Here is a 16228-nt window from a genome sequence, read left to right on the forward strand (position 1 = left end):
TATTTCAAAAACATATTGAAGATGTGTACGTATAACTGCATTAGGAGTTATGCAGAGGTGAGGAAATCTGGTCAGTGTGTCCGCGGGGTCTTAAAAAGTATTAAAGTTGATAAATCAATTTAGTGAAAATTAAGGCTATTAAACGGCATTTTCCAAGGTATTTTTGTAGCTTGTTTTCAATGCTCTAGCTTGCTCTTCAGTTGGAAGTGGCAAGGGATTTTTGTCAAGGTAGTAAAGTATATGACCCTGGCAAAACAAATCATGATTCTCTTAAAGAAAATGGCTCCTCAACTTAGATTTGGATCAGTAATGCTTTTATTAGGTGTAGCATTTTCCTGCAGATGCTTTATAAAACTAATCTAAATGGTTGTGCTTAACATTTTTTTTAGAACCGTTAAATTCATATTGGCCCAAAGTCATAATACCCCACCATCACGAGGGCCTCCCCTCATTTAGGGGTTTATTCTAAATCCTGGACTATTTAAGGTCATGTTTTGGATGTAACTTCTGATTTTGAAAGACATTCAAACTGTAAAATGACTATTTCTAGACTGGTTGAACTTCAGTGTGAAAATATGACCTCAAATGTGATCTTAGGAACACTACTTTAACCAATGTGTTGGTTACAGCTCACTGAGCTGCTTAATCAGCCTGTATGTCCAGTCTCCTGTATTGCAGTTGAAAGGTCGACATCAGCTGTGAGGAGAGCAGCCACCTATGCAGAACTGATGGACAGCAAGACACTGGATGTTTCTCAATGACGAGGACGCTTCCTTGGTAGCACATGTACCTCCGAGTCAGATGCTTCAGAAGCGAGGCAAGAATCCTTCCTAGCCTCGGAAAACGAAGAATGGTGGAACAGGCTAACGGGTGTGCAGGTGTGCGTCATATGCGAGGCCCCGCCCGCCTTAAATGGAGCACGATTTCCGCCAAAGGTTTTAAGACCGGAGTCTACACATGGGCAGCCTAGAAATTTCCCGCTACGAAGTACGCCGGCCTCGGTAGAATTCCAAGTATGCTGGACATTGGAACAGTCTTTGGCGGCACTCGATGACGTAGTATGCTTGAAATAGTGGCTCTTGAGCAGCCTTCCTCGACATTGAGAAACACCCATTGTTAAGCTAACCTTGCATGTTTTAACTGGCTATACGTCCTTGAGCTGTAAGGCTTGCATTTGGCTGACATCAGAACTGTAGCAGTCACAGTACGGTAATTAAGCCCCAACATCACCCATTCTGACTCATCACTGCCAAAACTAAAAGCTCCACTTCAGCAGGTAATGAGGAAGACCCTGAGAGGGCTCCACAGGCCATTTAGACGTCCTGCAAAGCGCCTCTCTGAGACGTCTCTGCATAATATTCAGCACTCTTTGCAGAAATGTGGATTTCCTAGGGATTTTCAAGGTCCCTCCTACTTTCCATTAACCTGCAGTCAAGGGAGTTGAAGGACAATTGTTCTCAGTTGAGCAACATTTCAAGAGATAATTTCTTTACCAAAGCAGAAAGTCTCCTTTACTTGTGACAAACGAAGTCCTGAATAGAGATATGCACATGTAGCAGCAGCAGGGTGAAGCCCCCCCCCGTGTCCCTGCGACCAGAGGACAGCCATGGAGAGAGCCCTGCTTACATCACTGGCTCCAGAGCTGTGACCTCTGCCCCGCTGCAGAGCTGCAGTTCAAAGCTCCCACAGCCCTGCTTTACATAATGCCCCCTCTGCTAAATGTGACCGTTAAAAGTGCAGAATTATGTCATTAATTGCTCCCTCCGTCCCATTCAGGTGGGTTTTGGTGTCCCAGCAGGCGCTCTCTTTATGACCCTGTACATCTGCCCAAACAGCATCTCTGTGCACTTTTCATAAACGCCTGTCTGCACTATTAGTTCAGTCCTCCATCATCTCAAATGAGCTCTCCTCAGAGCCAGGGCCCAATGAAGCAGGGGTACAGGGGCACAGACTTTAAGAAGTGGGGGGGGGGGACATTTTACTCCACAAAAATACACTGTTATTTATTATTTATAACTGTTATAACAAATGCTTAACAATGAGCTTTTTATATGGAATAATACCAACCAATATCTGCTATTTGTGTCCTTTGAGTTCAAGACACAACGACTGAAACACAAATTGCTTTAGTGACACAGCTGCTTTCTTATTGTCATCATTTTGTGTCCTTTGGGGTATTGCAAAAATGTTTTGGTTGTTTTACATCTTACCGTGGTAGAATTGTATCTCTTCGTCTTCATTGTCTGTCCATTTTAAGTCTTTGGGGTCATATTGCACCATTTGTGGTTATTGCGCTTCACTTTGTTGTCATTTTGCATATTTTTTTTTGTTTTGCTTCATTTTGTAGTTAACATTTTGTGCTAGTTTTGTGTCTCTTTTGATTGACTTTTCAACAAGAAATGGTTAGAGTCACTTCCTATAGAGGTTTGGTTCAAGTAGGACATTCAGTAATTAATTCATGAGACTACAAAGCCAACTATCACCAGGGACCATTGAAGCCAGTATATTATGTCTCTCTATTTTATTTGTGTGTGTGTGTGTGTGTGTGTGTGTGTGTGTGTGTGTGTGTGTGTGTGTGTGTGTGTGTGTGTGTGTGTGTGTGTGTGTGTGTGTGTGTGTGTGTGTGTGTGTGTGTGTGTGTGTGTCCTATCCTATCCTGCAGTGGAACCTGAGGTCCAGTCCTGGGGTAGCAGCTGTTGCTAGTGGGACAGCAGCCAGGTAACCAGGGTGCATGCTGGGACAGCAGAGGAGGGCCAAGCACTTGATTTATGTGAGTGTGTGAGAGCATGTGCAGTTGCTTGTACGTGTAAATAGGTGTGTGCATCTGTGTGTTAGTGTGTGTCCTGGCATGGTTGTCAGCTGGCTGGCACAGAGTCAGCGGCGGGCCGTCCTGCAGAGTGAGGGAATGGGCTAGGTGGTGCTGCAGCGTGGCGTCTGACAGGAGGACAGACTGTCGGAGGGGACGACCACACACACAGCGCCATTATTACACACGATGGAGGCCACAGCCTTCGCTACTGCTGGTCTAATGGGTGAATATCTCACTGCTGGTGTACTGTTAGGATCAGCTATTCTGCCTGGACTAAGTGGAATAAAGCTGTAGTGGTGGATTATGGAATACAACATATTCAATATGCTATTATTTTAGCACACACAAACACATGTAAGAGCATTTTAATGTAGTTCTTCAATGTGGAGCCAAATTGAGATTTTCTTTACTACTTGGTAGATAAGTAATATAGCACTGCATAATTTCATTTACATATCACCGCATATCAAATGAACAGACATTCATAAAATAAAACACTATTTTAGGTGAAATCAAATGCACCACACGCTGCTGCAGGTGGAGGAACTGGAGATACTCCAAAAATAAATATATTTATGTTACGTGGATAAATGGCTTTAACATAACCACCCAAGTAGACGTTCAAAAGCATATTCGACATTCCCTGCTTTTTACACTAGCACTGAGAAGGAGTCTAGTCACAAGGCATGATTTAAACATGTAGAAATCACAAGAAAAAGGCATTTGTTCTCCTGCCAAGCATCATTTAAACTATTTCTGAATCAAATAATTCCATCCATTAAGAATGTAACATAGGATCATGCTTTATTTCATCACAAAGTAGGCAGCAGTCCTCTGTGCCTGCGTAAAGGACAGAGGATCGGAGCGTTCCTCTGGGCCTGGCAGACTGCAGCTCCTGCACCCCTGCACTGTGGCATCAGTATTCCAGGCCCGTCCGTGGACACAGCGTTCCCTGAGCTGACGGAGGCCGCCCTGCACTCTGTCTCCCATCACTCCACCAGAGGGCAGAGCACGGCGCTCCATTTGCTTCACGCATCCCAGAGCACTTTGTGTGCTGTAGCCTACTTTGGTTCCTGCTCTTTATATTTCCCTCTCTCTTTTTTGTTGAAATGCCCTCTATTCAGAGCTGGATTTAAAAGCTTCAGATGATTTGTAAAATAGCAGTGACATAGCTCAGACTCTTTGGTCCATATATTTTTTATTCAGGAAATGGTTAAGCTTCGTACTGCTTGTATCAGCAGAGGGGGGTGATGTGAATGTGTCATGTCAGACTATGTTTGCTCCAATGATTTTTTTTCTTCTTTTTCAGTTGGTTGACCGTGCTTATAGCTCTCTGTTGCCATTCAACTCTGCATGACCCAAAAATAACCCGGGGTTAGCGCAGTCAGCAACTGTTCTCTGGTCAGCACAAACAACAGACACAAACACACTCTTATACATTCCAGATTCAGTGTTTGCACGCACAGGAAAAAGATAAACATTCCTCTGACCAAAAATCCACACACACAAACACATATTTCAGGTTGCATTTTGTTGTCATTGCAGCGTTGACAGTGCATCTCTTCAGCCTTCTTCTCAGTTAACTTAAAGTTGGCTGTAGCTTTCGGAGGGCCCACACTCTGACTCTGTCGCAGAACGTTGTCCAGAGAGAGGTCATTTGCTGATTCGATATGAGGTTATTTAACCTTGCAGCCTGACAGAAACGTAAAGCCAAGCACGGGAACACAGTTCACAGCCAGAAGAGGAGACAGGGTGTTCCTCGTGCCTCGACTTCTCCCTCAGATACCTTCCCTGGAGTGACCCCACCCCAACATCTACCGCTGGGCTGCTCTCCACCCTCTTTTGATCACTGCAGAGACACTGGATCACCACAGCAGGACTAAGGAGAGGAGTGAGTTAAGGTAAGCAGGAGAACAGGCGGTCCTGGGGATGAAAGTTAGTTTCTTCTGAATTACTGACATTGTTAATCCTATTGACAAAGTTAAAGTTTGAAGAGATTCAAGGACGCTTATTGGGCACTACATTTGCAGTGATTCAAGTCAAGTATACGTATACTCACCCACTGAGGTGTTAATAAAAGTTAATAATGCTTGCCAAAAAGTGGCCGTTCAACTTTTTGTCAAAACACTTCAAATGCTAAGGGTTATCATGGCCCAGTAGCTTAGGAAGGACAATAACATGTCGTACAAAAACACACAATATAATGCCATATGAGAGGTTTTCCCCTATCCTCTCTCTTTCCTCTCGTCCTATATTCAATACATGTCACTGTGTGCCCTTGAGCAAAAAGGGCATGGATATCTGGCATTACGGGCCCCGCCCCGACTGGGGGGGGGAAGCTGTCATTAGTTCCGAGAATATCATTAGTATTAGCGCTGGAGTGCCGCCTGACCCTCCCTGACATCACTGTACAGTGTCCAACTCTGTCAGCCTGCCAAGAAATAAATAAATAAAACGGCTTTGACTCTTCAAGGGCATGCCTCACTTCCTCTGGACTCAAGTTCCCCTCTGTGATGGGCCAGAGGAAGAAGAGGAGGAGGAGGAGGAGGGACAGTTTCTTCATCCCACACCTGCACAGTGAATCAACCAGTCAGGTGCTGGATAGACCATAAACCACATTAATGTCACTTGCACCTTTTAGTCCAGTGTTGTTTCATATTTTAAGATATATTGTGTTGTTAGTTTTGCTTTTAACCATTTCACCAGCTGAAACTACATCTTATTGAAATTAGGAAAATCAGCACTCCAACTTCATGACGCATCATGTTTATGCATTTTAAACTTTTGTGTTTGTGTGTGTCATTGACCTGGCCATTGTCTTTCGCAGCGTTCACAAACTGAAGCACCACTTACACATGGTTAACAATAAACTACTCAGTTAGGTTTGGTAAGTTTGAAATGTAAATGTTATATGCTGTTTGGTGATACCAGGCCTGTGGGTTTACAACTGTATCCCAGACAAAAAATAGTTTTACACGAACCAATGCCCGAGACCACTTGAATCTTGAATATGGAACGAGGGCAGAACTTGTCTCCCAATCTGTGGCAGAATTGATGTTTTTTTACACAGCCGTTTACCTGCTGTTTCGCAGATCCAACCTACAGCGAAATATGTGCAAAATGTTACAAGAGAGAAGACAGAGAGACAAGTGGGGAGGATATGCCTAAGAGGAGGCGAGGAAAGGTAGAAAAACCCATGAATTATTCATTGCTGAAACATATTAAAAATGAGATTCAGACACCTGCACAGAGGCAGGTGCTTCTTTATGAGAAAGCCAGTAATCTCTAAGCCTCCTCCCCGACACACACACACTTTCTCTTTAGTGTAATCCGGGCTTGTAGAATGACTTCTGCTTATGAATTCTGAATAAAAATGACTATACATAAAAAAGCCCTATTCATTTAGACTGCTTCGTTGACATATTTCCCCTCTCAAATGTATGGAGAGCGGCTTGTGTCAGTGAACTCAGATAATGGCAAATCAGGATCTCAGCACTTTTTCTAGAAACTTTTTCTTATTTGACAAATCTGCTGGCCTAACATGGAACAGCATATATATATTATCAAACAGATCTGTATACATGCTTTGAATCCCTTTATTTTAATTATTTATTTTGCTAAGAAGGACCTCTTTTTGCACTCAACACATTTATAAAACACACCACAGTCCTCAAGTAGAGAAGAAACCCCTTTTGTCGCACTAATACATTGGCTTTGTATATCTGCATAAGTGAGCACTGTGTCACACGTCACACACTCAGCGCAGTATGTTACCCTGAAAGCCTGGCTTTTAGGGCAACAGTGTGGAAAGGTGTTGGATGTTCTCTTTACAGGGAAATTGCCGGTAGAATAAACCTGGTGTTGTTATTGCAAACCTGTGTTTCTTTCTCACGATTGTCCTAGAAAGACTTCACGACTGTCTGTGTTTTACACAATGTCTTCTCCGAGGCTTCTTACCACGAAGAGAGAAAACAAACAAGCTCACTGGTGTTTACAAGAGCTTTGCAGCCAGCATCAAGTAAGACTCCACTAGAACATTATATTCAATTTGAGCCTTTACATACGACTTATGTATTAACATTACATGGAAAAGGTACATGTCTTATTAAGCATACTTAAAGGCAATGTTGTAGGCATAATTCTTTTTTGGGGTATTTCTAGCCTCTAAGGAAAGAACTTTTTGAAAAATGGCAGAATATATTAAACTCAGCCGTACAACTGGCAGGAAGTTGAGGTTAAAATGTTTTCTGACTCTATTATCCCACTTGCAGGCACAAACTCATCTCCACTTTAGGAGTTTCATCGGGTATGTTCGGTTTGTGACCCCCAGTGGTTGATTACAGCGTGTTATCACCATTTTACAACAACAGGCAGAGGCTGTGGTTTTATGTCTGACAGCTCAGCTTTTATTTTTATGGCTGTATAAAGGCTGATGCCAATATATTTTAGAAAGAAGTTGTCAAGTGCCAATATTATGTGTCGATATTCAGTGTGTGGAAATATTGGCCATTTTCGAGCCCAAAACTGTTTCTTTACGCGTTTCTTCATTTCATGTCTTTTTAGGATTGGTTATCAAATAGAAGCACAAGAGCACACACACAGACACACAAGCAGTGCGATGGCTGTGAGGACTCTACTCATATGATGCTTTCCCAGTGGAGGAAAGTCACCAAGTACATATACTCAAGTACTGTACTATTTCGAGGTACTTAGTTGAGTATTTCCATTTCTGCTACTCCATAACATTTTGTAAGCAAATACTGTAATTTTTACTTAACATTTACTTGATAACTTTAGTTTCTAGGTACTATGTGTATTACAATTCTAACTAAAGTGATAAACACATCAGTGCATTATTAATTATACAGTAATATTGTGATATTCTAAGAGGGGACATACATTTTTACCTTACTGGGGTTGACTTTGTTGCTAGGTATGAAGCATTCTTTCTAAAAAGATTTGTTTGGTTGACTAATACATACAAAAGTGGATGCACTCCAATTGACGATAGGCATATAATGGGAAAGGAAATGAATAGCCCCTTATCCTCATTATCACCAAACTTTTAACTTTTAACAGTCCTATATGCAAAGTATGCAACAAATAGTTTTTTTTTAAGACTCTCTAAGATTTGCTTGTTTCATGTAAGACACTGGGTTTGCTCTTTTTTTTTTAATGGACTCTAAAAATCCTTGAAATCAAACAATCTGGAACTGGAAAGTGTTTGTCAATCACATCCACACTGAGGTCACAACTTGTGATGTAAGTCACAAGCATAATTCATTTGAAGGGGCTCATTTTGAGGACTACTGGTTTACTCATACTGCCGTTCTGTAAAAAGGAAACAGAATTGTAGATCTGATGATGGGACAGCCATAAATGTTAGTACTTAAAAACAAGAACGTAATATATGTTAAAGTGTGTTAGAGACACGCAGTGAAACATGGTGATTTGTTCCCCCTAGGGTTCGTATTTTATTCATCAGGACTTGATGCATCCAAGTATAGGATCATTCGGTTTTGGCACCTTTAAAGAATCATTTTAAATTGAACAACACATTAAAAATCAAAAGAAACAAAGAAATGACTAAGGCTGTGTGAGTTTTAAAAATAAAATACATACATACATATATTTATATATTTATAAATCAATCAACCAAACCATTTAAAAAAGCAGTTTTGTTCAATGTAGATTGTTTGGTTTGTCTCACAAAAGCAATAAGATAAAATGAACTAAATAAATAAAAAATAAGAAAAACACACATGAAAACATTAATACTTTAAATTTTAGCGTCTTTGCTTTTTTTCCCCTTATAATAATTAACTTTTAAAACTTAAGTTTCTCAAGAGCAGATTTGCTGTAATTTTATAGCATGCATTTAATTTCTGAAAATTGTCACTTAGCTTTTCTTGTACTATTTCATATTTAACTTGTTTTTATTTTTGTGTTTGGCGTCCTCTTCTTTTCCTTCCCTCTGCTCCTTCCTTTTTTTTTTTTGTTGAAGTCGTGTTTGGAGTCTTTGTGAACTTTGACCCCTTTGGTTGGCTCTTTCTGTTAAGGGGTTCAAGTCTCCCGTTACGACCCCCCAAAAAAAGAAAGTGAACAGGGACTGAGAAAAAGACGAGAAGGTTCTATTAAAAGAATAGATATTATTCTACTGTTGACTGTCTGTACCTGCCTCTGGTGGCATCAGTCGCCGTGTACTGCTGCCACCTGAAGCCCCTCCTCTTGTTCTCAACCTTCAAATGAACAGATACTAAAAGAGTCATTTCTCATCTTACCAACAGCACTTGGTTAAGTTAACTTGTTTTTTTTTTGTTTTTTGCTTCGGTAAAGTCTGTAACTCTTGATTATTAACGTAATAATTTATTTATAAAAGTAATACATATATATATAGTACCTTTGTTAGAGATTACAGATTGGACTAATTCTTACTGAATCCCAAACTGTAACAATTCACAGTTTTAATGCAAAAAATGAACAAATGAGTCAATAAATAAAGGAGGTGTATATCTGAGCAGTTGGCTTGCTGAGGGGGAGCTTGACATGTTGACAACCAAACATGTGGGGCAAAAGTGTCAAACCAAATGGCAATGAAATCATGAAATCGTTATCTCATAAATGCCCTCCCGCCCTCCCTTTCAGTGCCCAAAAACCTCATAAACAAACCCTGCGCAAAAAATGACAGATCTCACACTCTGACCCATTCTCACTGTTCTGCCATTCAATCCAGGGACACAGCAGATTGTTGAAGCCCTCTCAACAATGGTAATGGAAAAGTCATGCAGCTGAACAAAAAGAACAAATGTCTATAAACATGGAAATCCATCTTCTCCTGGGGCGGACTGCACCCACAGGGGTTCCCGTGTCTCCCGCTCTCCGCTGGCCTGTGTCGACTCCCTCATACCGGCGTGGTGCGGCGGTTCGCTGTGTTGGTCTGGCTCGAGTCTTTCAGGTCCTTCTGGATGGAGTTGTGGACTTGCAGGAAGGTGTGGTCCCTCTCCGAGTTGTAGGTGGCGGTGGGCGTGCCGGAGGACTTGAGGGTGTCCCGGGGAAGCGTGTACATGGAGATCTCCGTGGATGGCAGCGCGCTGAAGCCCTTGAGGCCCACAGGCGAGGTGTCACGGGAGTGTGAGGGGTCTGTGGAGCGGGAGGAGGAGCGCGAGCGACGCCTGTAGCGGTAGCGGTAGCTTGGGATTCGCGTTATGGCCGAGCCTTGGAGGTAGTCGGCTGCACGCGCCCCTATTCGGAGCTGTCGATGCCGGTCGATGAACATGTGCACGGCCAAAACGCCCACCATCTCAGCCATGATGAAGGAGAGGGCACCGAAGTAGAAGGACCAGCCGTAAGAGTAGCTGTTCTTCTTCGAGTCGCTTTTTGAAGGGTCCCCCGCGTTGGCTGATATGTACACAATGATCCCGATGATGTTGCTCAGGCCTGTAGGGTTGGGAGGTAGAAGAAGAAATAAGGAGAAAACACAATGAAAACATGACACAAAGTATCAGTCAGAATGAGCTCATAGTTATTCTTAGTGCATGCTTAACTTATTACGCAGTATCATACCAAATATGTTCTGATTCATGCACTGTACACAGTGTACTAATCCTGTCCAACTCCCCATCCAACATGACTGATCTGAGTCTCCTAATCTTTGCCCTTACAGCGAGAAACAAGGCGGCTTCAATTTTTGATGCAGACCATTTGAGACAGACATAATCCACCACATCATGCATCCACATATATATTTACTCTGACTTGATAGTTAAGTCACACATGAAGAAATGTATGACATGGTAATTCTGGGGGGATGAAATGTAGGGAAAGTGTGTCAGGGACACAATATTTTTAGAAATGAGTCCCAATGGATGGCTTTTAGCCCAGCAACAGAATCAAGAGAAAAGAAAGGAGGACAAGAGAAGGAAGAATAGAAGAAGTGACTTGCAGCTGCATTTCAAGAGGCAACGAACGTAGACTTTTGGATTGATGTGATGGTATATTGTTGATTACTGGAGAAGTAAGTAACGACACCTTTTCATAGCTTAGGTTTTGCACAAAGTCTGTGAACAGCTCACCTGGCTCTTAAGGTAACAAAAACTCCCTAACAACACCTCAAAACGTGTTTGTGTTCAACAAAGAATGTATAATGTGCTTAGGAGGTGTTCGGCAGATTTTGTTACCTTTGGACAGTGCTAGCTTTTCCCCCTGTTTCCAGTCTGCGGTCTTAGCTAAGTTAAACGATAGCTGGCTGTAAAATTAGGCTACAAAATATATTTTGTGTTGATTTTGAAAGCTGCTTTTCGTTGAATAATGAAAGTATGTTATTGTGAAGCCGCTGCAGATAAAGGTAAGTAAAAGTAGAAATATAACAGTGTGGAAATTCTCTGTTAGCTGTCAGATTAAAATACCGTAAAAACACATTGTTTCTCTCTGAATTGTAGTGGATTAGAATATATAAAGTAGCATAAAATGGCAACCATGATGTAAAGTAACTCTTAAATATTGTATCTATCACCAGGTCGTATTAAAAGACACAACTTGCTTGCAGACCAACTGATTCTCTTCTGTTTTCACTTGTGTGCACTTCACTCACCTGCAGACACAAAGAAGATTCCTGCGCTGAGGATGATGTTATGGCGCGCCTTGTAGAACTCACTGGCAGCTATACACAGGCCTCCCATGAAGAGCAGGATGACACTGAGGATGGGGAAGATGCTGGAGGCTCGCACCGCACCTGTATAAATCAGCGGAGGATGGTCAAATAAAAAGGGGGGAAGGAGAGCGAGAAGGGAGAATGGGATGTGATTTTGGTGTTGAGGAGAAGAGCCAAGGGTAGAACAAAGGAAGAGGGGGAAATGGCAGCGGAGAGTGCAAGGATAAAAGAGAAGATGAGTGAAAAGAAACAAAGAGAGGAAAAGCACATTAGAATCCATTTCAGCATCTGCTCCTCATGTGTGAGCACATCCTAATCAACACCCCATCAGGCCTGTGAAAGACTCCATCAACACTGTCTAGTGAGTGTGTATCCCCACAGTGAGCCTGTTACCCAACCTTATGTAATAACACCGCTTCCCTCTCTCCCTCTCTCTCTCTGTCTCTGCACACTTGTCCGCAGCCCACAGAGCTAACTGGCTGCTTTATGTAGCATCATGTGAATGGCAACAAAAGTGCTCTGGGGCTCTGGCATGTATACGAGCCAGGCCGCAGTGCAGAGGGATAAAGCCTGCGTCCTTGAAGTTAAACAGTGTCCTTGCAGCTAATTATCAAGAAGCAAATACTTCTAGGGATATGATGTTGCTTTTCGAGGTCAAACCAGGGTCGAAGATGAGCTGTGCCATCATGTGTACAGGTACAATGAGAGTCATAGTGGAGTTTGAGAAAGCAGCCGGTTGTTGGGGGAAAAAATGAGGAAGCCTTTCATACTCCACCCCCCTCCTCCCCCTTGCCTGTTTAAAATGCACATTTAAACTTTCATCAGGCTGGTTAAATTTTCACCACTTCACCTCATCTCCCCACATGAATGCCGCCTCAGCACTTTCCTAGCTTCTTCCCAAAGTGCTGACTCCGGGCTGGGTGGCTCTGCACTGAACTCGGCCGCCTGCATCTCCACAGGGACCCGCCGGCTCTCCTGGCGGCCCATCTGCCCGCCTGTACCTGCTGCCACTCAATCCCCCCCCCCCCCACCCTTATTTCTAACAGAGATCCACTTATCCTCTACCCCCACCCAACACCCCAAGGCTTTGTTCCTCGGCCCGACTCAGAATGATATTCACCCTTATCCTACAGGCGGGCGATCAACAGATCAACCACCGCTCACCCTCCATTGGGCTCTCAACAGTCACCAACAACCAACAGTAACAGGTTTTGTAAGGTTCATTAATGAAACAATAGGATAACTGAACCACTGCACTGATTGGCATAATATAAAACTCTCCTACTTGAGTGTGAAGTACATTCTTGGCTTCTTACATGAAACTAAAAAAGGTTTCAGAGGAATCTATGGGATACATTTAGCTTGGAAGTTGCATAGTATGCTTTCTGAACTGTATATTCAGGTGCATGTATGAATATTGCACCCATTCCAAGTGCATACTATAAACATGTTTTTTGTACATGTTGCTAAATGGTCTTAAAGGTCCTCTATTATGCAAAATGCACTTTTTGATGTCTTTTATAGATACATATATCACCCCGGTGTGTCAAGAGAATCACAAAGTGTCTGAAAATACAACCCTCTCTCTGTTCCTCCTTACCCACATCTCTAAAAACGATGTAACAGGGCTATGAGGCATGGCTACGATGGGTGATCTGTTTAATATTTTGAGCAAAACATTTCAGAGACATGTTTTGTATAGATATGGCCCTATAATATATTGTTCAAATATAGCATAATAGGTGAGCTTTAAGTGCGCTGACATCATCTGTTTGTCTGGAGTATATATTTCAACAAGTACTGACCAGACTGCCATGTAATTTCATACGGTTACTTGTGTTTCCCCCAAGGCAGAATACTAATGATTTTAGTGACCCTGTGACCTTTCTGCTTGTGCCATCACCAGGGCAAAACCTTTCACTTGTGTACACAAAAATCTATATCTCGTGGGGGACATTGGTTTCAATTCCAGCAGGCCCATTTGTAATTCCTAAAACCTTAGATACAGAATATTTAATTCAACAGGCAGCATGGGATAACATTTAGTGTACACTTTAATGAACCCAAAAACATGAATTGGTTTGGATCTAATCAACTGATGGCAAACAAACGTCACAGTGTCAGGGGGGGGTGGTTTATAAACAGAGCAAGCTGCAGGGGTCACTTGGGTATGAAAGAGGCTTTTAATACAAATGAATGTATTAATCCATCACTGAAAAAACTACAACAAAAGGAAGGCCCTACTTGTGGTTGAGGAACTAATGGTTCTCCATACTTGTGTGATTTATTTTAGTAATACAATTAAAATGACCTGTAATATGGCTAAAGGAAAAACTCAAGAAATATTGTAGTAATTAATATACAAACGACCTGTTCTATCTTCATATATGTGTGTTTTTGTGTATGAAACCTTTAAACTTGACTCATAAGAGCAGCGCATTGACACTATCTGTTAAATACAGTAGGATGTGAGCTGAAGAACGTTACGCATCACTAGCGAGCCGTTATGAATGTGTTTTTGACCTTACACCTTAATGCCTCTGCTGCCTGTCACACCTTCGTTTATCATGTCATCATTCAACATCATGATGTGCTTATCGCTATCTTTAACCTTAATTGAAACAGCCCCTCACCTGAGCTCATATCTTTGTGATGAAGAATACTTTTTAATGCGGTTACTTACCATCCTTCACATTTGTAACATCTGTCTTTTTTCTCTGGTGCACACGGTCATCTTGCCGTGTTTGTCACTGAGCATGTCTCAGTTATTATTTTTCTCTTACTTTGAATCTCTCACTTAATTCTCACTCAGTAAAAGCACAAGATGATTTAAGGAGAAAGCATCGTCTTGCCCTCCCACCGTTTGTTTCTCCCTACACCCTCCCTCTTGCAACCAGAGGGGATTGTGGGGTTTAGGGTTCCCGGTGAGGTGAGATGATTCAATATTAAGTTGTCCTGAGAGTTGACCCTGCTCCTGTGTCCCGCTCTTAATGCATCACTCTTCCTAAATTCCCCCTCCATCCTGGTAACCCTGAAGATATTGACACGGCCGTTCCCAGCCCATTACCTGCGGAGAGGGCACCGGCGCTCTTTTTTCATCCATCAGCTTCATTGGTAGAGACAAAGACAAAAGAGGGATGGAGGGCCAAAGGTATCGATTGTTGACAGAGGGGGTGTTAAACAGTGCCGGATCTCAAGGTGACACTGAAGTCTAAGAAACCCCAGAGGCTCGGTTGTGGGCAAATTTAGAGAGAAAATGGTTAAAACTGTTAACTTTAAAACTTAAACGCATCATCTACATCCTGTATCATTTCACCTCTATTTAAACCTGATTACAGTGAGGTCAGTTTGCCTTTTTTATTTTGACAAAGCAGCGGACAGTCAATTGTTATATTCAATGTTGTATTCAAAGCTGTCTGTTTTAATTCCCACTTCTCTGGTACTATGCATTTTTCGTAAGAACATCCATGTTTTAGCAGAACATTGAAAAAGTGCAGTGACCTTCACCGTGACCTCTAAACATTCACTGCGCCTATGCACTGGATCGGGCTTGCTGCCCTCAGGTTTGGCTGACCGTGCTGCTCTACCTAGCCTCAGGTTTTTCGTGTCAGGATGCACTTGGCATCACACCGAGTGTCAGAGTCAGAGTTCTCATGGCGTACGTATGAGGCTCAGACAGCCGTGTGTCCAGGCAGCTTGTTGCTGGGCTGCCGGGAATTGTTGGAGGAAGACGGGACAATAACTATGCCCCGAGGCAGTGAGGCTGCTTCTATCCAAGAGGCCACCTATTTAAAATCAACACATTCAGGAGGTTTCACATCTTTACTGAGCCCCTGTCAGAGATTTGGATCCTGCCTGGAGGGATGTTTAGGCACAGCAGGAGCCCTGAGGGAGGCAGGCAGAGAGACTGACAGTCTGACAGATAGACAGGGACGTGTCTCTGGACAGGTGAGTGCAGGAACAAGTCCATTATGTCACATGCACAATGTTGATATATCAAGCTGGTGTGTGCCTTTTATTATGTTCTAAAACTGAATAACATCAACTGTGATAAAAAGGTCATATCTGGACCATATTTCTTTGTCAGACAATGGCTTTTATCCAGTAGTAAACAAGTACTTTTTACTTTACCGACTTATTGTGCAAAGATAGCCATTCACAGATATATTGAAGGGGCAACTTTAGTGATATTTGTTACAAATTGACAGTGGATATAGCCTGCAGGAGGGCTGCTGAGTGGCGATGATGTCAGTCAGGGTGACATTATAAAGTACGTTAGGGCTGCAGGGATGGCTTTTGTTCTGGTGATGCTCCTGTGTGGTAAAAAGCTGTCAATCTCCAGCTGCTGGAAAACAACGAACCCATCCAAATGAAAGCTTTGACCTCGGTGCTAATAGCTAATGACAGCAGCGACCTCCGCAGCGTCTTGTGTTTCTCAAGCCCTCGCCTCGGCCCACATGAAAGGATGCTCTCGGGAGCTCTGTGATTAGCCGTGAGGTCACCGTTTTGATTTGGGCCGAGGTCACAATAACAGAGTGGCGCATCTTCTGTTTCTCCCCCCCCCCCCATGACACCCACATTCATGTGACACCCACTTAGGCTGAACACCAGGTCTACACTCTGACGATTACTTAAACTCTCCATTTTATCGTGTTCTCTGGTAATTATTTGGCCACTATGACAACTCAGCTTCCCTTGTTTCCAGTTCCTTTTTATGTATCCATGGCAGTAACCACTTCTTCCCCTTGACCTTCACAGCCCACCTGCTC

At 42.7% G+C, this 16228-nt stretch overlaps 1 protein-coding gene across 1 annotated transcript in view; it reads right to left on the reverse strand.

Annotated features, from left to right (window-relative positions):
• Window positions 1-8256: 8256 nt before the first annotated feature.
• cacng2a (calcium channel, voltage-dependent, gamma subunit 2a) overlaps window positions 8257-16228 on the reverse strand; it is a 57201-nt gene continuing 49229 nt past the window's right edge. The window contains exons 3-4 of the mRNA XM_034142410.1: window positions 11400-11540; window positions 8257-10246 (exon numbers count right to left, since the gene is read on the reverse strand). Coding sequence (XP_033998301.1) covers window positions 9711-10246; window positions 11400-11540 — 677 coding nt within the window. The 3' untranslated portion in view covers window positions 8257-9710. The remainder of the gene's footprint in view (window positions 10247-11399; window positions 11541-16228) is intronic.

This window comes from Trematomus bernacchii, unplaced genomic scaffold (genome assembly GCF_902827165.1).
Source record: "Trematomus bernacchii unplaced genomic scaffold, fTreBer1.1, whole genome shotgun sequence".
Classification (NCBI taxonomy): domain Eukaryota; kingdom Metazoa; phylum Chordata; class Actinopteri; order Perciformes; family Nototheniidae; genus Trematomus; species Trematomus bernacchii.